This window comes from Papio anubis, chromosome 1 (assembly GCF_008728515.1).
Source record: "Papio anubis isolate 15944 chromosome 1, Panubis1.0, whole genome shotgun sequence".
Classification (NCBI taxonomy): domain Eukaryota; kingdom Metazoa; phylum Chordata; class Mammalia; order Primates; family Cercopithecidae; genus Papio; species Papio anubis.
The window spans coordinates 98,667,578-98,690,076 of NC_044976.1; the positions used below are offsets into that span (position 1 = coordinate 98,667,578).

The 22,499-nt window shown below is 39.8% G+C and overlaps 1 protein-coding gene across 7 annotated transcripts in view; it reads left to right on the plus strand.

Annotated features, from left to right (window-relative positions):
• The first annotated feature begins 610 nt into the window (after positions 1-610).
• The window catches only part of SLC35A3 (solute carrier family 35 member A3), a 67,066-nt gene continuing 45,177 nt past the window's right edge, over positions 611-22,499 (plus strand). For 2 of the 7 annotated variants that reach the window (XM_003892254.5, XM_021921234.2), the window contains exons 1-2: positions 611-1,800; positions 21,773-21,977. In XM_003892254.5, coding sequence (XP_003892303.1) covers positions 21,791-21,977 — 187 coding nt within the window. In that variant the 5' untranslated portion in view covers positions 611-1,800; positions 21,773-21,790. Of the gene's footprint in view, positions 1,801-1,860; positions 2,284-21,772; positions 21,978-22,499 lie in introns of those variants that run through there. The other 5 variants (XM_021921233.2, XR_002515210.2, XM_009213597.4 and 2 more) reach the window with 5 other exon arrangements.

A 22,499-nucleotide genomic window follows, 5' to 3' on the forward strand; every position in this document is an offset into this window, starting at 1 on the left:
TACCCGAGACTGGAAAGAAAAAGAGGTTTAATTGGACCTACAGTTTCCACATGGCTGGGGAGGCCTCAGAATCATGGTGGGAGGTGAAAGGTATTTCTTACATGGCTGTGGCAAGAGAAAAATGAGGAAGAAGCAATAGTGGAAACCCCTGATAAACCCATTGGATTTCATGAGACTTACTCACTATCATGAGAATAGCACAGGAAAGACTGGCCCCCATGATTCAGTTATCTCCCCCTAGGTCTCTCCCTCAACACATGGGAATTCTGGGAGATACAATTCAAGTTGAGATTTGGGTGGGGACACAGCCAAACCATAACAGTACCCCAAAACAATTACCATAGTAACATCAAAAATCATTGATCACAAAGCACTATACCAGATATAATGATGAACAAACTTAAATATTGCAAAAATTATTGAATATTATGTGACACAGAGACACAAAGTGAGCACATGCTGTTGGAAATATGGCACCAATAGATGTGCTTGAGGCAAGGTTGTCACAAACCTTCAATTTGTAAAAACAAATAAACAAACAAACAAAAAAGCCAAGAAAAGCAATGTCTGTTAAGAGCAACAAAGCAAATCACAATAAAACGAGGCATGCTGTTATCATCATCTAACAGGCACATTTTGGTTTCCAAAAAACTGGACATATATTAAGATCTAATATGTATTTTACTGTCCAGGAATTTTCTCAAGATTGTATTGCAGAAAATTTTAAAGCCAGTTATTCTACTCTAACACAGTTATTTATTTTTCTTCAATCTCACTTTTTTTCTACGTATGTCTCTCTTGGACATGGTTTTAATAATTTACAATATAAAGAGACACAGGCTGAATTTATAGCAGCACTGAGTTAACAAAAAGAGATAATCCTGTTCGCTTATTTGATAACCCAGCTGAACCTGAAGTACTGATTTCAGCCTGTTCATCACCTGAATGGGCTGCAGTGGTTAGAGGGTTTCCAACACAGCCATTGGAAGACTTTTAAAAGGTAATGCTGTAATCCATGCAGCCAGGAAGGGGTAGGTCCCTTATAACTCTGTAATCCTCTGGGCCCAGCTTTCTTTTTCCTCTCCTGATTGATGACACCAGGCCCATTGGTGGTATAGCTCTGGGTTTCCCTCAGTCTCAAGATCTCAGTCAGGGTGGGAGAAGTGGAAGAACAAGCCTTCTTGCAGACCACTGGTTGATTGGCAGCCTTTGCCATAGCTAATCTGGTTTGTTTTCAGGTCAGTGACAGTCACTTTTAGGAGCGGGTTCGTTTGCTTTCAAAATCCATTTCCCCGTTCCTCTCAGGGTTCTTTGCCCCAAAGGACTTTGCCCTTTCTTTCGCAGTGGACACCTTGGCACCTTCTGCAAACAGACAGTCCCGCAGAGGCCCTCGACGAGTGTCACTCTATCTGTCTCGCGCTCCTAAGAGAGGTGTAGCAGAAAGCAGTGCCCCAGGCCTCCACGCGACGGTGAAGCAGGAACCAGGGGCTGCCAGCAGAGCAGCCCAGGTGCGTCGCCTTAGGGACGGAGCTGCCAAGTGCCGAGCTGGGGCTGCCAGAGCCGAGCCGGGAACGGCATTTGCCAGAGCCGAGGCGGAAGCCGGAGCATTTGGGGGACGGGACCGCGGGAACCCGGAAACGCCTGGGCTGCACCGAGCTGGCGGTGGCTACGGCGACGGGAGACGGCGGCGCTGCGGGTCAGCGGTCGCGTTGGACCCAGCGGACTCGGCAGCCTGGGGCGCCCGGCGGAGCTGAACCGCGGCCCGCGGTGGTGGGCTCAGCCGGTCGAGCTGCGCGGGAGGTGAGTCTTGAGCGCACCTGGGGAGGGGCAGGAGCCAGGAGGCCAGCGGCTGCGGGGTGGCCCGGGCAGCTCCTGGAGGAGGAGGAGGAAGAGGAGGCATGCGAGGGGGCTGATGTGAAGTCTGCAGGGGTGAAGGGGACGGTATCGAAGACCTGAAATACAGTGCTAGCTAAATAGGGTTGGGAGCAGATGAGGTGACACGTTGTAACTCCGACGGACGACGTGCGGAATGTGCTGGGTGGAGGAGGAAAAAAGGCCCGAGGAGAGGGGTGTGTCAAGCGAATGAAGACGGCAGTGTGTGCCTCAGCGCCTGGGGCGTGCGGAGCTAGTGACGGCTAGGCCCGGCTGGGGTCACATCCCTTCAGTGAACATCCCATGAGCTCTCACTCGGTGTTGAGCCCTGTGGTAGGCACAGATGCACCCGACCAGCACCTGGAGCTCAAGAAGCCGCAGGAACTTAAAGAAATGGAAAGGCTGCCCTTGGTAAGGCTAGTAAGAACACAAGGACTGTTTGAGGCGGGGTGAAATTCTCATCAGAACAGGTGTGTGGGTGCATTGCTTTATAGTAAAAGACGATCTTTTATTATGTTCTCTTAAATGCAGTATTTGAAAATTAAGTCTTTTTGTTTTTGAAGTCATCTTTCGGCTTTAGTAGTTAAAGGTGAAATTTGGTGCAGTTTCTTACTTGGTGTTCTTATTCACTTTCACTGGTAAACTCAGGGTGTTTCAAGGGAATGACTTGTAAACGTAAAATTTCTGATGCTAACTTTCCTCCCAACTGTTGATTCTATCTCTTCAACATCTCAAATTTAGTTCTCCCCTTTTTCATTCCCACTACCTCTCTGCTAAATATGCTCGGCTTTCCTCTTCTTACTTGCGCTAGAGCAGTAACTTCCAAACTGGACTTGTCCTCAGCCTGGCGCCTTTCCAGTTACTTGCCTCCAAATTACTTTTAAAGCCAAAGATCTTATGCCTTTCTTTTTTTGGTTATTCCTTCCTCAGAAATACTCAGTGATTCTCGATCGGCTTCAGAATGAAATGTAAATTATTTAGGGAGGCATTTAATACACTTTATATTATTTAGGGAGGCTTCAAATTTTTCCTTCAAAATTTCAGTCTGACTATGGCTCCAGTAAAATCAATATGATCCTTTAATTCTTTTTTCCTTTTATTCTGTTAAACAAATATTTCTGTTTCCCACATATCCTATTTTTTAGCCAAACTGTAGTAGTTAATTAGACGTCCAGTTTCTGAACATGCTATATGCCTATCTGCCTTGGTCTTTGCTTTTATCCTTTCTTCCTACAAAGAAGAAACAAGGAAGGCCTTCCTTGCTGTCTTTGTAGAAATTCTACTTATTCTTCAATTCCTTAAATGCCACCTCTTTCTTATGCAGCTTTCTGAAGTCTGCCAAATCCAGTTCATTCTTTTTTTTCTTTTTCTCTTCTTTTGAGACAGGGTTTTGCTCTTGTTGCCCAGGCTGGAGTGCAATGGTGTGATCTTGGCTCCCTGCAACCTCCGCTTCCAGGGTTAGGGCAATTCTCCTGCCTCAGCCTCCCGAAGTAGCTGGGATTACAAGTGCCCACCACCATGCCCAGCTAATTATTTTGTATTTTTAGTTGAGACGGGGTTTCACCATGTTGGCCAGGCTGGTCTTGAACTCCTGACCTCAGGTGATCCACTTGCCTTGACCTCCCAAAGTGTTGGGATTACAGGCGTGAGCCACCACGCCCAGCCCATTTTTTTTCTTCATGTGTGCTGGGCTTTATAAATCTTATAATACTTGTTAAATTTGCATTGTACTGTGGTTATTTGAGAGTTCTATTATCCCTACTATAATGTAAGCTTCCTAAGGAAAGCATTTGTGCTTACTACTTTTTTTTTTTTTTTTTTTTGAGATGGAGTCTTGCTCTGTCACTCAGGCTGGAGTGCAGTGGCATGACCCTCTCACCTCACTGCCACCTCTGCCTCCCAGGTTTAAGAGATTCTTCTGCCTCAGCCTCTCAAGTAGCTGGGACTACAGTACAGGTGTGCATCACCATGCCTGGCTAATTTTTGTAGTTTTAGTAGAGACGGGGTTTTGCCATGTTGGCCAGGCTGGTTTCAAACTCCTGGCCTCAAGTGATCCACCCACCTCACCTCCTAAAGTGCCAAAATTACAGGCATGAACCACCGCACCCAGCCTGTACTTACTACATTTTTAAAGCACTTTAGTACTTGAACACATCATAATGTGTTAGACTCTTAAATATTTGTTACATTAATCATGTAGTGAAACAGTCTCTTATTGTGCTCCTGGAGACAAGATGAGCTCTTGAGTTGTTATAGAAACTTACTGTGGATTTAATATGTGAAAATGCTTTTCTGTTCCATGTTTTAGTACCTCATTTGATCCTGGTAATAAATTGTTGGGGTAGCATAGTTATTATCACCACTATTTTATAGATAAGAATATTAAAGTTCAGACAGACCAAATAGTTTGCCCTGGGTCTTACATACACTCCTTAGGCTGCCTCAATTGTATTTGAAATTGATATAATTTGTGTCCTGAAACATGTGCCTTTTACTCAGTAGAAATTCAACATGTTGAACGAGTAATTGGATAAGTTATAGAATCAATGGAAAGAATCTCATTTGAAAGCCTAAACTTGTTCAGTAGCCATGAAGTATAACTTTTGAGCTTTTCCTTTCCTGAGAAGTATAGAGAGTGAAGTTTCTTTTTGATGTTAATCAACTGTGGATTTGTGTGTGTGTGTGTGTGTGTCTGTAAGTGCCAGACATTTAGAGTAAGTTATAGACCTGTCTGGGTAACTGAAATAGCTTGAACATCATCAGACTGACAGTTAATAATGTCATTCATGAGTATAAATTTATTATTAAATAAGATTCAGGTGAATATGAATTGGTAGCTTAACATTAGATTTTAATCCTCACAAAAGCAATGTATTCTTAAGTATGTTCAACTTAATTATCTCTATTAATGGAGTGGAGTGGTTATATATTTTTAATCATTGTTTCTTTAATGTATCTTGTTATATAAATCTGAGTATTTAATATATAAGTGTGAAAATGACTTTAGAAGGTACAATGTTGCTTAGCTTCTCTATCCAGATTGCCTGACCAGAACTCTTTCTAGTTTATCATCCATGTTGGAGATACCATCTAAAATGAAACCAAAGAGCCAGTTTAAGATATGTTACTGTACTTAGAGATAAGAAGTTTGATTGAAAAGGTATGCTAGGTCACAAAGCATAGTAGAAATTAGAATTAAGATGAAGCTGAAACTGGGCCGGGCACGGTGGCTCATGCCTATAATCCCAGCACTTTGGGAGGCTGAGGCAGGCAGATCACGAGGTCAGGAATTTGAGACCAGCCTGACCAGCATGGTGAAACCCTGTCTCTACTAAAAATACAAAAAATTAGCCGGGCATGGTGGTGGACGCCTGTAGTCCCAGCTACTCGGGAGGCTGAGGCAGGAGAATGGCTTGAACCCGGGAGGCAGAGGTTGCAGTGAGCCGAGATCGCACCATTGCACTCCAGTCTGGGCAACAGAGCGAGACTGCATCGAAAAAAAAAAAAAAATTGAAGCTGAAACTTTGAGGTCATGTCAGATAAAATGCTAAGAAACAAGCTCATTCCACAAAGTATCTACATAGGACTTTATATCTACCCAGAGCCTAGTTTTTTCTGTAAAAGTTATATAAGAAGTTTTTTTCTAAATTCATATATGCTATAAAACCAATTTCAAACAGCATTTCTAATAGTATTTTCTATCATGAATAGGTTTTATAAAGGTATTCAATGAATAAGGCATTGTAGTATAATAATCACTTTATTTTATTTATATTCCTTAATCATAACCACCCACAAAATACATACTATTATTTATCACCATTTTATAGATAAGGGAAAGGAGGGACAGAGAGATTAAATAATTTGCTGTACTTATTAAGTTGTAGAGACAGAATGTGAACTCAGTCTGAGACCAAAGGCATACTTTTATATACTATGGTGACTGACCCTCTACTACTTGGATGTGCTTTTTTGTTTTTTAAATAATTTTTTGTAGAGATGAAGTCTTACTATGTTGGCTTGGCTGGTCTTGAACTCCTGGCCTCAAGCGATCCTCCCACTATGGCCTCTGAAAGTGCTGAGATTACCGGTGTGATCAGTCCATAGACATGCTTAAACATAGGCTTTACTGCAAAGACTATGGGTTTTGACTGAAATAAATCGTGCTTCATGTCTGAGCTCTGACAAGTTATGCAAGACAAGCCATACACTTAATATATCAGAACCTGTGTTTCTTAATCTGTAAAATGAATACCTCCTTTTACAGATTAAATGAGATCTAAATGAGATAATACCTGTAAATCACCTAGTACAATGCCTGATATACTGTAGGTATTCAAGATTCTTTTACTGTTTTTACTTCTCTCATGAAATACAGTTATTACAGTTATTAGAAAACATTTAATGCAAACCAGTTTTGACCTGCATTTTTCTTTCTTTCTTTTTTTTTGAGACAGGGTCTCACTGTCACCTTGGCTGGAGTACAGAGGTGCGATCTCAGCTCACTGCAACTTCTACCGCCCTGGCTCAAGTGATCTCCCACTTTAGCCTCCCGAGTAGGTGGAACTACTGGCATGTGCCACCATACCTGGCTAATTTTTGTATTTTTTTGTAGAGACAGCTTTCACCATGTTGCCCAGGCTGGTCTCAGACTTCTGGGCTCAACTGATCCGCCCACCTCAGCCTCCCAAAGTGCTGGAATTGCAGACCTGAGCCACCATGTCCAGCTCCTGCATTTGTCTTTTATGTTATTACACAGAGTTATGAAGAGATCATTCTCCCACAACAAATATTGTGGAGTTTATTTATTGTTTTATAAATTCAACATAGAGTAAATGCTTAATATATGACAGGTGCTGGTATGGAGAAGCAGGAAATACAGTGAATAGAAGAAGGAAATGTATATCATTTGTCAATAAATTGGTCTGATAAAATTTATGAGTGCTATTATAAAAGGTTTACGCAAAATGGCATGAGAGTATAGTAGAGGGAAGGATTCAGTCTGCTTGGAAGACATATGAAACTTCACTGAAACTTATATTTTGAGTACTGTAAGATATGTAGAGGTTCTACAAATACAGAAGGGAGAAGAGGTGTTTAAAAAGAGGAATATTTGTTCAGTGAATGCATGAAAGAACAAGATTGAGACATGCAATTGTTTATTGCAGGAAATGTAGGTTGGGACCAGATTATGAGGGCTTTTTTATGTGAAGGAGTTTGGACTCTATCCTCTTTTGTAAGAAGTCAGTTAAACTTTACAAACAGGGCAAGGGACAGTGACTCATGCCTGTAATCCCAGCACTTTGGGAGGCCTAGGTGAGAGGATCACTTGAGGGCAGGAGTTTGAGACCAGCATGGGCAATGAAGCAAGACCCTAGCTCTACAAAAAATAAAAAAATCATGTGGTAGCATGCGCTTGTAGGTCCAGCTACTTGGGAGGCTGAGGCAGAAGGATTGCCTGAGCCCGGTAGGTTGAGGCTGCAGCGAGCCGTGATCACAGCACGGCACTCCAGCCTGGGTGACAGAGTCAGACTTGGTCTCAAAAAAACCCAAAAAAAACCAGAAACGGAAGAGATGTGATCAGACCCACGTCTTATTAAGACATCTGCTATATGGAGCCTAGATTAGAGTTGAGAGCGTCTGAAGCTTGCCCTCTTCAGTTAGGCAGAGTTACATGAGACTTGAACAGTAAATGTAGAACAAACATAATTAATATATATTTATATTCTCTGTAGCTTAAGCTTATAGTATGTGTAAACTTCTAAGACTGTAGGTTTACCAGGAACTGGTTGCAATTTCATGTTTAGGAAAGGTGTTGTTTAAAAAAACAAAACTATACAGCATTTGGATTCGAATATTGGAATCTTGTTCTCAAGGGAAAGTGGTAATCTAACATTAATTATTTAAACATAATCAGCAGCTAGAATTTTTTGAAGTTTGAAAAGCTTTGACAACAAAGGAAGACAAGTCGTTCTACTGTAAAGGCACATGCACTGTAAGTTTATCACAGCACTATTCACAATAGCAGACATAGAATCAATCTAGATGCCCAACAGTGGTGAACTGGACATAAAAATACGGTACATATACACCCTGGAATACTATGCAGCTATAAAACAATGAGAACATGGCCTTTGCAGCAACATGGGTGGAGCTGAACGCCATTATTCTAAACAAATTAATGCAGGAACAGAAAACCAAATACTACGTGTTCTCAGTTATAAGTAGGAGCTAAACATTGAGTACATATGGACACAAAGAAGGGGACACAGTAGACATTGAGGTGTATTTAAGGGTGCAGGGTTGGAGGGGGGTAAGGATTGAAAAACTACCTATTGGGCATTATGCTGATTACCTGGGTGACAAAATTATCTATACACCAAACCCCCATGACACACAATTTACCCATGTAACAAACATGCATACCTACCTCTTACCTTCAATCTAAAATAAAAGTTGGGAAAAAAAAGAATGTTTAACAGTTCGTCAGACCACAAATCCATAAAAATTGCTTATTCTATGTTGTTTCAGTTAAATTATCTTCACGTTAAATTTTTAAAAATTTAATCCAAATTTAATATAACTGAGTTGAAATCTGATTGTCAGCAAGGCCTCACTCCATCTGGTTGCTCTGGGAGAGCATCCATTCCTTTCCTCTTCCAGCTTCTGGCAGCTGCCAGTATTCCTTTGCTTGTGCCTGCATCACTCTAATATTCAAGGACAGCATCATCAAATCTCTCTCTGCTTCATCTTCATATTGCATTCTTCTCCTGTGTATCTGTATTCTCCTTTTCTTGTATTTCTTTATTTCTTTTTTTTTTTTTTTGAGACGGAGTCTCGCTTTGTCGCCCAGGCTGGAGTGCAGTGGCGCGATCTCGGCTCACTGCAAGCTCTGCCTCCCGGGTTCACGCCATTGTCCTGCCTCAACCTCCCGAGTAGCTGGGACTACAGGCGCCCACCACCACGCCTGGCTAATTTTTTGTATTTTTAGTAGAGATGGGGTTTCACCGTGTTAGCCAGAATGGTCTCAATCTCCTCCATCTCGTGATCTGCCCGCCTTGGCTTCCCAAAGTGCTGGGATTACAGGCGTGAGTCACGGTGCCCAGCATCCTCTTCTTTTTAAAAATATTTTTCCAGACTGGGTGCAGTGGCTCACATCTGTAATCCCAGCACTTTGAGGGGCCGAGGTGGGTGAATCACCTGAGGTCAGGAGTTCAAGAGCACCCTGGCCAACATGGTGAAATCCCATCTCTACTAGAAATACAAAAATCAGCCAGCCATGGTGGTGAAAGTCTGTAATCCCAGCTAGTCGGGAGACTGAGGCAGGAGAATTGCTTGAACCCAGGAGGCAGAGGTTGCAATGAGCTGAGATCACACCATTGCACTCCAGCCTGGGCAACAGAGCAAGACTCCATCTCAGAATATATATATTCCAGCTTTATTGAAGTGTTTATATATATACATATTAATTAAATATTTGATGGCTGATTTCCATCTGGAGAATTGTGTGATAACTGTATTTTTTTTAACTTCTATCCCCAATCTTCTTAGTTTTGAATCTTTACTAATGATTAGTGCCTGTAGACCCTACCTGGCTTTTACACAAGTCTCTGTTCTTTGTAGAATATCTTTAACTGTTGTAAGTGGTGGGAAGTGACCATAACAGAATGAGGTAGAGCAGAATTGCATGCGATTGTGGGGAAATGGGAGGGTGGGAAGGAGTAAGTCCATTTTTGCATGGCAGCACACATTGAAGGGAGATCTTAGAGATATTAAGTAGTTTTGTTTTCCAAATCAATGCATCTCTGTAAAGAGTACAATAGTGCTGAACGATTTTTATCCGAATATTAGAATGCAAATAGGTTTTATATTTGCATAGGTAAAGAAATATCTGAATACTCTTGGTTTTATTTGAATCTAGGAATGGAAATTTTGCAGCCTATGAAAGAACAAGTTAAAATGGATACTACTGTAACTTATGTACAGGTGATATTTTCTTAGTAAACAGTTACCTGACACCTTGAGGAAGAAAGAAAAGGAGAAAAAATGAAAAGTTGTTTAACTTAGAATGTGGTAGGAGCCTGTAAGTTATAAAGAGTTGGTTAAATATTATTGAGCAAGATTTTGCTTTTTTTAAGCACTTAAGAGGGAACTAATTTAGGGGAGGCTATTGTTTCTTTCATAAAAATTGAGTTTATTATATCTGTAGTGTAAATTACTTTCTACTCATTTCTTTCACTTATATAAAAAATGTTTTTGAATCTTCCACAAGATTATTATGGATTTCAAGTACAAGTATGGATTTCTTCTTGAGTACTGTATCTACTTCTGAGATAGTTAGAAAAGAATATGTACAAATACCAGTGTCAAAAGTCAACTGTGATGAATTTTGTCATTATTTAGCTTGTAATAATAGGTTATAGTTTTTTTGTTGTTGTTGTTTGTTTGTTTGTTTGTTTTGAGACAGAGTCTCGCTCTGTCGCCCAGGCTGGAGTGCAGTGGCTGGATCTCAGCTTACTGCAAGCTCCGCCTACCGGGTTCACGCCATTCTCCTGTCTCAGCCTCCGGAGTAGCTGGGACTACAGGCGCCCGCCATCTCGCCCGGCTAGTTTTTTGTATTTTTTAGTAGAGACGGGTTTTCACCGGGTTAGCCAGGATGGTCTCGATCTCCTGACCTCGTGATTCGCCCGTCTTGGCCCCCCAAAGTGCTGGGATTACAGGCTTGAGCCACCGCGCCCGGCCTTTTTTTTCTTTTTTGAGACGGAGTCTCGCTCTGTCGCCCAGGCTGGAGTACAGTGGCGCGATCTCGGCTCACTGCAAGCTCCGCCTCCCGGGTTCACGCCATTCTCCTGCCTCAGTCTCCTGAGTAGCTGGGACTACAGGCGCCCGCCACCGCGCCCGGCTAATTTTTTGTATTTTTAGTAGAGACAGGGTTTCACCGTGGTCTCGATCTCCTGACCTTGTGATCCGCCCGCCTCGGCCTCCCAAAGTGTTGGGATTACAGGCGTGAGCCACCGCGCCCGGCTAGGTTATAGTTTTAAAGTTTCGGCATCATGGAAGATAATGGACAAAAAATTTCAACTGAGCTTAGCATTTCTGTATGTATTTACTTTTTTCTGTTGATTTACCTGGAAAAACCTTAAATGTTTGTTTTTTACCCTAATGCTTGTCTCTGACCAGTGTATAATGTGACATATTTGCATAGCACTTTGTAACTTGTGTGTTTTCATATATACTCTCTTATGTCATTAACCTCTAGTAGACTGATATTGTTACTAAGGGAGTATAGTGTAAAATGTAGAGTAAAATGTAAATAGAGCTTACTCTAAAAATCATAACTTAGGAATTTAGCCCTTGTTTTTATAATAGAAGGAAAATTGACTTGTAGAATATCTAAGATACTAGGTAGTCTAAAATGTATATGAATTTTATTTTATTATTTATTTATTTATTTATTTTTGAGACAGAGTCTTGCTGTGTTGCCCAGGCTGGAGTGTAGCGGTGGGATTTTGGCTCACTGCAACCTCTGCCTCCCGGGTTCAAGAAATTCTTGTGGCCTCAGCCTCCTGAGTAGCTGGGATTACAGGTGTGTGCCACCATGCCTGGCTAATTTTTGTATTTTTAGTAGAGACGAGTTTTCGCCATGTTGACCAGGCTTGGCTCGAACTCCTGGCCTCAAGTGGTCTGCTCACCTCAGCCTCACAAAGTGCTGGGATTACAGACATGAGCCACTACACCCAGCCTGTATATGAATTTTAGTACTGTTTTAAAACATTGACTAAACATTTAGTTTTTTAGGACTTTTAGTGGCTGGAGACATATCAGCAAAATACAGATACTGTCTCAGAATGATAAGCTTTATACACAGACTGAAAAAGTATACAGACTATACATTGGTGAGCCACTGGAAGTAAGTCTGTAGTAATACTGATTTTAGGATTTGCCTACAAGGATGTATTCTTCCCTCCCTCCCTCCCTCCCTCCTCCCTCTTCCCTCCTCCTTCCTTCCTTCCTTCCGTCCGTCCGTCCGTCTGTCCGTCCGTCTCACTGTGTTGCCTAGGCTGGAGTGCAGTGGCACAATCTCAGCTCACTGCAACCTCCGCCCCTTGGGTTCAAGCAGTTCTCGTGCTTCAACCTCCTGAGTAGCTGGGATTACAGGTGCACACCACTGCACCCAGCTAATTTTTTGTACTTTTAGTAGAGACAGGGTTTCACCATGTTGCCCAGGCTGGTCTTGAACTCCTGAACTCAGGCAATCCACCCGCCTCAGCCTCCCAAAGTGCTGGGATTACAGGTGTGAGCCACCACACCTGGCCTGTATTCTATTTTTGAAAAGATGAATATAAATTATTAGTATATGGTGTTTTGAATATTTTAGAACTCGGTATAGATCTGTAATGCAATTAATGAAGATATAAATAATGTATCAGTATCTCATTAATTTGGGGATGGCGTGGGTAGTAAGTGTGCATTAATGAAGCATATACATTATGTAATGTATGTTTTCAAAATATTTAGACTTGTAAAGTAACTCATAATTGGCTGATAAAACTTTGTAAAGCAAGGATCTTTGGGAGGTGCTTTAATAAAAATGAAGGTAACTGGCATATCACATATATTTAAACTATAGATTTTAGTGTGTTTGAAAATCTTCTTCTCTTAAGAGTATAAAATAATTACTGAAAATATCTTTGAACATGAAATAAGCTAATATTTTTTGTATAAAATGCAAAAGTAAATTCTAACCAAGCCATCATCCAAACTCATTAAATCCAAATGAATGGAGTTTAGATGAATGAAATTTTCTTGTTTATTTTCCCCCAAGAGGTGAGAAGAGATTTAAAAATAATAAAACTCAACTTTATAAATATCAAACATCCAAAAATTTAGAGGAGAATTAGTGATTAGAAAGCAAGTTCAAGATCTATTATTAGGGTGACAAACAAAACTCTGAAATATTTTTTGTGCACAGGACTGTAAAGGATTTATAGAAGTACTAGCAATGTGATTGCTGTATCAAATCAGTGTGATTGTAATGTCTACACTCATACACAAAGATTATAATTATGTATCATAATAATTATGTAAGTTGATTATTATACGTTATATTTTACTATATAGATATACTCAAAGTTTACAATTTACAAACTTATGTGGAACTTTTAGGAGAAAAAGTTTAAATTAGATTAATAGAATCGTGTGTGTGTGTGTGTGTGTGTGTGTGTGTGTTTCAGAACTGGAGGGGAGTGGGATGAAGAGAAGTTGGAAAATGGCTACAAAAATACCGTTGGGGGCCAGGCGCGGTGGCTCATGCCTGTAATCCCGCCACTTTGGGAGGCCGAGGCGGGCGGATCACGAGGTCAGGAGATTGATCAACCTGACCAACATGGTGAAACCCCGTCTCTACTAAAAATACAAAAAATTAGCCAGGCGTGGTGGCGGGTGCCTGTAATCCCAGCTACTCAGAAGGCGGAGGCAGGAGAATCTCTTGGTTTTCTAATGTTATCTTCTAGAATTTTTACAGTTTCAGGTCTTAGATTTAAGTCCTTGATCCACCTTGAGTTGATTTTTGTATAAGGTGAGAGAGGAGGATCCAGTTTCATTTTTCTACATGTGGCTTGCCAGTTATCCCAGCACCATTCGTTGAATAGGGTGTCCTTTCCCCACTCTATGTTTTTGTTTGCTTTGTTGAAGATCAGTTGGCTGTAAGTATTTGGCTTTATTTCTGGGTTCTCTATTCTGTTCCATTGGTCTATGTGCCTATTTTTGTAACAGTACCATGCTGTTTTAGTGACTATGGCCTTATAGTATAATTTGAAGTCAGGTAATGTGATACCTGACTTCACAGATTTGTTCTTTTTGCTTAGTCTTGCTTTGGCTATGCAGGTTCTTTTTTGGTTCCATATGAATTTTAGGATTGTTTTCTAGTTCTGTGAAGAATGATGCTGGCATTTTGATGGGAATTGCATTTAATTTGTAGATTGCTTTTGGCAGTATGGTCATTTTCACAATATTGATTCTACCCATCCATGAGTGTGGGATGTATTTCCATTTATATGTGTCATGTATGATTTCTTTCAGCAGTGTTTTGTAGTTTTCCTTGTAGAGGTCTTTCACCTCCTGGGTTAGGGATATTCCTAAGTATTTTATTTTATTGGTTTGCAGCTATTATAAAAGGGATTGAGTTGTTTATTTGATTCTCAGCTTGGTCACTGTTGGTGTATAGCAGAGCTACAGATTTGTGTACATTACTTTTGTATCCTGAAACTTTGCTGAATTCATTTATCAGTTTTTTGGATGAGTCTTTAGGATTTTCTAAGTATATAATCATATTATCAGCAAACAGCCACAGTTTGACTTCCTTTTTATCAATTTGGATGCCTGATTATTTTCATTTTGAGTTTATTCTACTATTAGGCAGAATAGTAAGTTAAATTTTCATTCTTTATAGGTAATCTGTTGCAAATGATCATTTGTTTGCATATATTCTACTTTTCTTTTTTTTTTTTTGAGACAAAGTCTCACTCAGGCTGGAGTGCAGTGGTGCCACCATGGTTCACTGCAGCCTCGACTTCCCAGGCTCAAGTGATCCTCCAGCTTCAGCCTCCTGAGTAGCTGGGACTACAGGCATGCACCACCATGCCCAGATAATTTTTGTATTTTTTTAAGAGAGACACGGTTTTGCCATGTTGCATAGGCTGGCCTCTAACTCCTGGGCTCAAGTGATCCGCCTACCCTGGCACCTGGCCATATTCTACTTTTCAACTTTTAAAAACATACATTATAATAAATAGCATTAATAATAACTGTATTATTATGGTGAATGTTTATATTGATGTTTGGAAATGGAAATGCAAAATTTTCAAAGTGTATCCTGGGTTAGAAGCTGACCTTTAAATTTTATTTTATTTATTTTTTTTATTTTTTGAGACAGGGCCTCTCTTTGTTACTCAGGCTGGAGTGCAGTGGTACACGATCTTGGCTCACTGCAGCTTTGACTTCCCGAACTCAAGGAATCCTTACTCCTCAGACCTCAATAGCTGGGACCACATGCATAGGCCACCACGCCCAGCTAATTTTTGTATTTTTTGTAGAGACAAGTTTTCACCATTTTGACCAGACTGATTTCTAACTCTGGAGTCAAGTGGTCTGCACACCTGGGCCTCCCAAAGTGCTGGGTTTACAAGCCTGAGCCACCACACCTGGTCTCAATTTTCAACTTGAAAAGAAGTTAGAGCATTGCTGTTATAATAGGGACATTATGGTCTTGTTTGCACAGAATAAACAAAAGACTTCCTTGAACAGATATGAAATCATTGTTTGACATTTTCCGGGAGAATTAGATGCCTCTGCCAAATGTAAGTTGCTGGGAACTTACTCTCTTCCATATAGAGGTGAAGGCACCAGAATGTCCTGGAATTTTACAATAGCATGTAGTGGGAGCCAGGGAGCCTGATATAAGCTATCTGGTGTCTCCAGTTACTAGTAGTGACCTTGAATAAATCATCTACTTCTTTATTCACTATTTTCTTCATTTTAAAGTGAAGAAATTGTGTTAGATTATTTCTAAAACATATTACACCTCCAAAATGCTATAATTTTATATCACATTGGACAAAATTGAGATAGATGATTAAGAAGTCTATGTATTCTTTCCTCTAAGCTTGATCCTTTCTTTGTAACAGAGATATATTATTCGATTTTTGTCTCTGAAAGTGAAATTAAATGCTTATTAAGGTCATTTTTTCCAATAATTATAATCTATATATATTTAATGGTGAATATACATATTTTAACATTAAAAATTTTATTCTTATATTCATGGTGCTGCATTGTTCGTGTTTGGAGCATATTCAGTTGAGGGTAGGAATTGCTGAATTTAGTAAGCTAGACTTAATGCTTTTAGGAATAGATCTCTGTAACTATGGTACTTAGCCTAATGTAGGTATGAAATAATGACTGTTGAATCTGAATATATTATATATATTATAATAATTAGGAGTTAAGGATCATATCTATACAACCATACCTAAACCATGGTAGCTTGGCTGTAGCAACCTGGTAGCTTGATAGCTTGGGTTGTGAGAGCTCTAAAGAGATATACTATAAACAGGGTTCACATTTGAAAAAATTTAGGTAGAAGTTGGACTTATGGAAAAGATAGAGGTGGGGTGAAGAATAGACTAACAGAATGTCCTTAGAATTAATCCAAAGAAATCTGATTTAGAGCCAAAGTTGTGAAGAAAGCCTGGTGAGGAATGCTATTATTTGGTATATCCTCAATCTTTAATTTTTTAAAATCAACTTTATTGAGTTGTAATTTACATACAGTAAATGTACCCATTGAATAAAATGAACCACTGTACTCGTGAATTGTAGATTTAAAAAAAAAAATCTACAATTCAGTGAATTCTGATAAATTCAATCTCATAACCACCACACAGTATTTCTACCACTACCAAAAATTCTTTGCTGTCTCTTTGCAGTCAACTCTCAACCCCAGCCCCTGTCTATAGGTAACCATAAATTTGCATCTGTCAGTGTAGTTTAATTTTGCCTTTTCTAGAATTTTATATAAATGGAAAGATAAAGTATGCAGTATACTGTTTTGTTTAAATTTTTTGGCTTAGTATGTTTTTTACTTTTTGGGGGTGCTTTAGTGTGGCAGTATTTTATTCCTTTTTATAGCTGAGCATTATTCCATTGTATGGAGATACCACATAGGATCATTTATTCAAATATCGATGGGCATTTGGAGTATTTAATTTCTGATGTTACAAATAAAGCTCCTGTAAATATTCATGTACAAATATTGTTGTGAACATGCATTTGCAAATTTCTTGGGTACATCTAAGAGTGGAATTGCCAGGTCATATGAAAAGATTATGTTATCGTTTTCTTCCTTCTCTTCCTTCCCTTGCTTTTGTGCCTCCCCTCCTCTCCTCTTCCCTTCCCTCTCCTACCCCCTTCTCCCTTTCCCTCCCCTCCCCTCCTTCCCTTTCTTCCCTTCCCTTCCTACCTTCCCTTTCTTACCTCTCTTTCTCCCCTTGGTTTCCTCTCCCCTCTGCTTCCCCTCCTCTCCCCTCCCCTTCTGTCCTCTCTCCTATCCTCTTTTTGTTTTTATTTGAGAGGGTCTTGCTCTGTTGCTCAGGCTAGAATACAGCAGTTCAATCATAACTCACTATAACCTCAAACCTCCTGGGCTCAAACCATCCTCCTGCCTCAGCCTCCTGAGTAGATGGGACTACATGCGTGTAGCACCAAACCCAGCTAATTTTTAAATTTTTTTGTAGAGATGGGGTCTCAATATGTTGCCCAGGCTGGTCTCAAACCCTGGCCTTAAGTGATCCTCCAGCCTCAGCCTCCCAAAGTGCTGTTTTCTTTTAATAAGGAATTAATAAACTTTTTCAAAGTGGTTGTACCATTTTACAGTTTTCACTAGCAATGTTGAGGGCTGTTTGCTCTAAATCCCCTTTAATTCTTAGTTGTATCAGTTTTTAAAATTTAGCCAGTCTAATAGGTACATAGTGGTATCTCATTGTGGTCTGAATTTGTATTTCTCTAATGACTGTGATGTTGAACACCTTTTCCTATGCCTATTAGTCACTCATTTGTCTTTATTGATAAAATATCTTTCTTTTTTTTTTTTTTTTTTTGAGATGGAGTGTTACTCTTGTTGCTCACACTGGAGTACAATGGCGCAATCTTGGCTCCCTGCAGCCGCCATCTCCCGGGTTCAAGCGATTCTCCTGCCTCAGCCTCCTGAGTAGTTGGGATTACAGGCACCCGCGAGCATGCCCAGCTAATTTTTGTATTTTTAGTAGAGATGGGATTTCATCATGTTGGCCAGGCTATTCTTGAACTCCTGACCTCAGGTGATCCACCCACCTTGGCCTCCCAAAGTGCTGGGATTACAGGCGTGAGCCACCGCACCCGGCTGGTAAAATATCTTTTGCCTATTTTTAAATTGGATTGTCAGTCTTTGATTTATTGTATTATTAAAGTTCTGTATATATTCTGGATATATTGTCAGATCCATGTATTGAGAATATTTTCTCCCATAATGTAGTTTGCCTTTCATGTTATTTTATAGTATCTTTGGAAGAGCAGTCTTTGATTTATTATTGTTTTATTTTATTGAGGCAGAGTCTTGCTCTGTCACCCAGGCTGTAGTGTGGTGGCATGAACATGGCTCACTGCAGCCCTGACCTTCTGGGCTCAATTGATCCTCCTGCCTCAGCTTCTTGCATGCTGGGACCACAGGTGCATGCCACCATGCCTAGCTAATTTTTTGTAGAACTGGGGTTTCACTTTGTTGTCCAGGCTGGTCTTGAACTTCTGGGCTCAAGTGATGCTTCTGCCTCAGCCTCTCAAAGTGCTGGGATCACAGGTGTAAGCCACTGCACCTGGCCCATTTTTTAATTTTAATGCGTCCAATATATCAATTTTTTTCATTTATGGTTTGTGCTTTTTGTATCCTAAGAACTCCTGGCCTATCTCTACATGATTACAGTTTTTTTCCTATGCTTTCTTATTGAATATTTATAGTTTCAGCTTTTGTAATGGCTATATGATCCATTTCTAGTTAATATTTGGTATGAGAAAGTTAGGGGTAGAGAGCTATTTTTTAAAAAATGCATATATCTGGTGGGGCACAGTGGCTCACGCCTGTAATCCCAGCACTTTGGGAGACTGAGGCAGGCAGATCATGAGGTCAGGAGATCGAGAGACCATCCTGGCCAACATGGTGAAACCCCGTCTCTACTAAAAATACAAAAATTAGCTGGGCATGGTGGTGTGTGCTTGTAATCCCAGCTACTTGGGAGGCTGAGACAAGAGATTTGCCTGAACCAGGGAGTCAGAGGTTTCAGTGACCTGAGATCGTACCACTGCACTCCGGCCTGGTGATAGAGCGAGACTCCATCTCAAAAATAAATAAATAAATAAAAATAAATAAATAAAAATACATATATCTCATTATTCCAGTCCAGAACTATTTGTTGAAAAGACTGTCCCTTATTTTTGTACCATTGTCAAATATTGTTTGACAATATTTATGTGTGGTTTAATAGACTGAATATTTGTGCTCTTCCCTCTGTCCCCTGCCTCCCCAAATTCACATGTTGAAATCCTAACTCTCAGTATGATGGTGTTAAGAAGTAGGGCCTATGGGAGGTAATTAGGTCATGAAAGTGGAGCCCTCATGAATGAGATGAGTGCCTTTATAAAAAGAGACCGCCGAGAACTCTCTATTTTCTGCCATGTGAGGATACAATGAGAAGACAGACATCTGTGAACCCGGAAGAGAGGCCTCACTAGAACCCAGTGATGCCAGCACTCTGATCTTGGACTTCAGCCTGCAGAACTGTGAGAAATAAATTGCTGTGTTTATAAGCCACCCAGTCTATGATACTTCGTTATGGCAGCCTAAGCTCATGAGACATATGGATCTAAATCTGGACTATATTCTGTTCCATTGATCTATGCTTCTGTCCTCATGCCAATACCAGATTTTGTTTTTTTGTTTTGAGACGGTGTCTCGCTCTTTTGCCCAGGCAGGAGTGCAGTGGCGCAATCTCAGCTCACTGCAACCTCCGCCTCCCGGGTTCAATCAATTCTCCTGCCTCAGCTTCCCGAGTAGCTGGGATTACAGGCGCCTGCTACCATGCCCGGCTGATTTTTTGTATTTTTAGTAGAGATGAGCTTTCATTATGTTGGCCAGGCTGGTCTCGAACTCCTGACCTCGTGATCTGCCTGCCTTGGCCTCCCAAAGTGCTGGGATTACAGGCATGAGCCACCACGCCCAGCCACCAGTTTTGATTACTATAGTTTTATAGTAAGTCTGGAAGTTTGGTAGCTTAAGGCTTTCAATTTAGTTTTTCTTTTTCAAAATTGTTTTGGTAGTCTAGGTCCTTTGTATTTCCATATGATTTTAAAATCTTGCTTGGTTTTTGTTTGTTTGTTTACCAAAAAAGTCTACAGAGATTTTGTTCAGAATTGAATTGAATCTTCAGTTAAATCTATGACAAAGGATGTGATCTTCACTAGGAAAGCAGTCAGGTATTACACACTCTGCATTGTCCTTCCTTGAATTCAAGTAAGATCTGGTAGATTTCTTTTTTTTTTTCCTGAGATGGAGTCTTGCTCTGCCGCCAGGCTGGAGTGCAGTGGCGTGATCTCGGCTCACTGCAACCTCCACCTCCCAAGTTCAAGCTATTCTCCTGCCTCAGCCTCCTGAGCAACTGGGACTACAGTTACAGCTGCACGCCACCATGCCTAGCTAATTTTTGTATTTTTAGTAGACACGAGATTTCACCATGTTGGCCAGGATTGTCTTGATCTCTTGACCTCATGATCCGCCTGCCTCAGCCTCCCAAAGTGCTGGGATTACAGGTGTGAGCCACTGCACTCGGCCAGGTAGATCATTTTTATGTCTACCACGGTAATGGTGGTTGATAGTATTCAGATTTTCTGTATTCTTACTGGGTTTTCTTTTTTGTTGTTATTTTATTAATTACTGAGAAAAGTAGGGTAAAGATCTTTAATTATGACTGTATTTACCTGTTTTCCCCTTTAGTTATGTTAGTTTTTGTGTTATGTATTTTGAAGGTATGTTATTAGGCACATATATATTTAAAATGATTATATTTTTCTAATGTATTGACCCTTTTATAATGATGAAATGTCCTTCTTTGATTCCAAAAATAAATCTTATGTAACCCATTTTGGCTGATATTAATAAAGTTTCTTTAATTTTTTTAGTTATTTTTTTCTTGATGTGTCTTTTTTTGTCCTTTTACTTTTTAACCTATATATGTCTTAATATTAAAAGTGAGTCTCCAGGAGTAATACTGAATTGCTTTAGGGAAAATATAGGGATTTTGAATTAGTATCATTGGGGGAAGCTGGGTGAAGGGTACATGTGAACTCTTGTACTATTTTTTAAACTATATGAGTCTAAAATTATTTTAAGTCTTCATAATTGCTTGTTGTTGCATTTTTAAGATAGCTTGCTTGAAATTCTTTTCTGACCATTGCAACAACTGTGTCATCTCCGCATTGTTGTCTGTTGGTTGTCCTTACTCATGCAAGCTGAGACCTTTTTTCTTTGTTGGTATAATAAATATACTTACTTTGGATTGTTTCCTGAACTTTTTGCATATTATATTGTGAGACTCTTTCCTATTTAAATCTTCTATGTTAATGGACAGCCACTGGGGAGGGAGGAAAAGTACTGCTTCCTTGTAAACATTTGCCTTCTATAGGGCAGCCACAGTTTCTGTGGCTGTAACCCCTAGTGGGAGGGGGAAGGGCCACCACCTCTGCTCTCACTGGTTCAAGATGAGGATGGTCAGTTAAGTTCTTTCTTGCTGATTACACAGTAACCAGTTGAAAAGATTTTGTTCTGAAAGACTCTTGCCTTCTCAGGCCTTTGGTTAGAGAAAGTATGTTTTTCTTGGGACTTTTGTTGTTGTTGTTGTTCTATGCCTTTGAGCAGTTTCAGGTTGTGGGCTGCTGAAGCACCCAAAGTAGGTTACATCTGTAGCAAAAAAAATCTCTAGAGAATTCACTGCTGAGTCATCCCTCAAGATCTGATGTCTCTGGCCAATTTACCTTATTTTCTTCACCTTTCAGAGTCAGTAGTTGCTTTTTGTTTCCAATTCAAGGTTTTTGATTGTAATTAGCAGAAAGAATAAGGTGGAGTGTGCTTATTCCATCTTGTCTGGGACAAGAAGTTTCTTGGTTTGTTTTTTTTTTTCTTTTTTTTATTTATTCCTTTTGGTGGCAGGTGGAGGAGAGACCTGCAGGCCCTCTCCCTTCTCCCTCTTGGTGTTTTTTAATACACTAGTTTTCATATGTTGTTATCTTATTTATTTGCCCTGTTTTTTTTGTTTTTCAGGCAAATGAAGATAAAACAATGTCCGCCAACCTAAAATACCTTTCCCTGGGAATTTTGGTCTTTCAGACTACCAGTTTGGTTCTAACAATGCGTTATTCTAGAACTTTAAAAGAAGAAGGACCTCGTTATCTATCTTCAACAGCAGTGGTTGTTGCTGAACTTCTGAAGATAATGGCCTGCATTTTATTAGTCTACAAAGACAGCAGTAGGTATCTAGGTTTTTTGTTTTTAATCAATGCAGTTTATTTAGTTTACATATATATATTGGTAACTACACATTTGCACTCTTGCATTGTGGAATGGCCTAGTATGAAGAACATTTCAATATTTTAAAATTTTTCTGAAGACATTTTAAGTCTAGTAATAAAACCATTTTATTTTAATCTATATCATAATTCATATCTTCTGGTTAATTCTATAAATATAAAATAGTTTTTTGCATTTATAATAATTTGAGAGTAAGAGTAAGTTTTATAAATCTGTTACTGGTAGAACTTTAGAAGAATCAATTTTTTTACTAATGTAAACAACTATTTTATTTGCTTTATTGATTAGTCCAGCAGTGACTAATTTTATGTAGTTTTTAAAAACAGTTCTATTGAGATAATTCATGAGCCATGTAATTTATGTGTTTAAAGTATATTATTTAATGGTTTTTTGGTATATTTCAATTCTGATTTTTTAAACCTGTGGTAAAGTATATACATATAACATAAAATTTGCCATC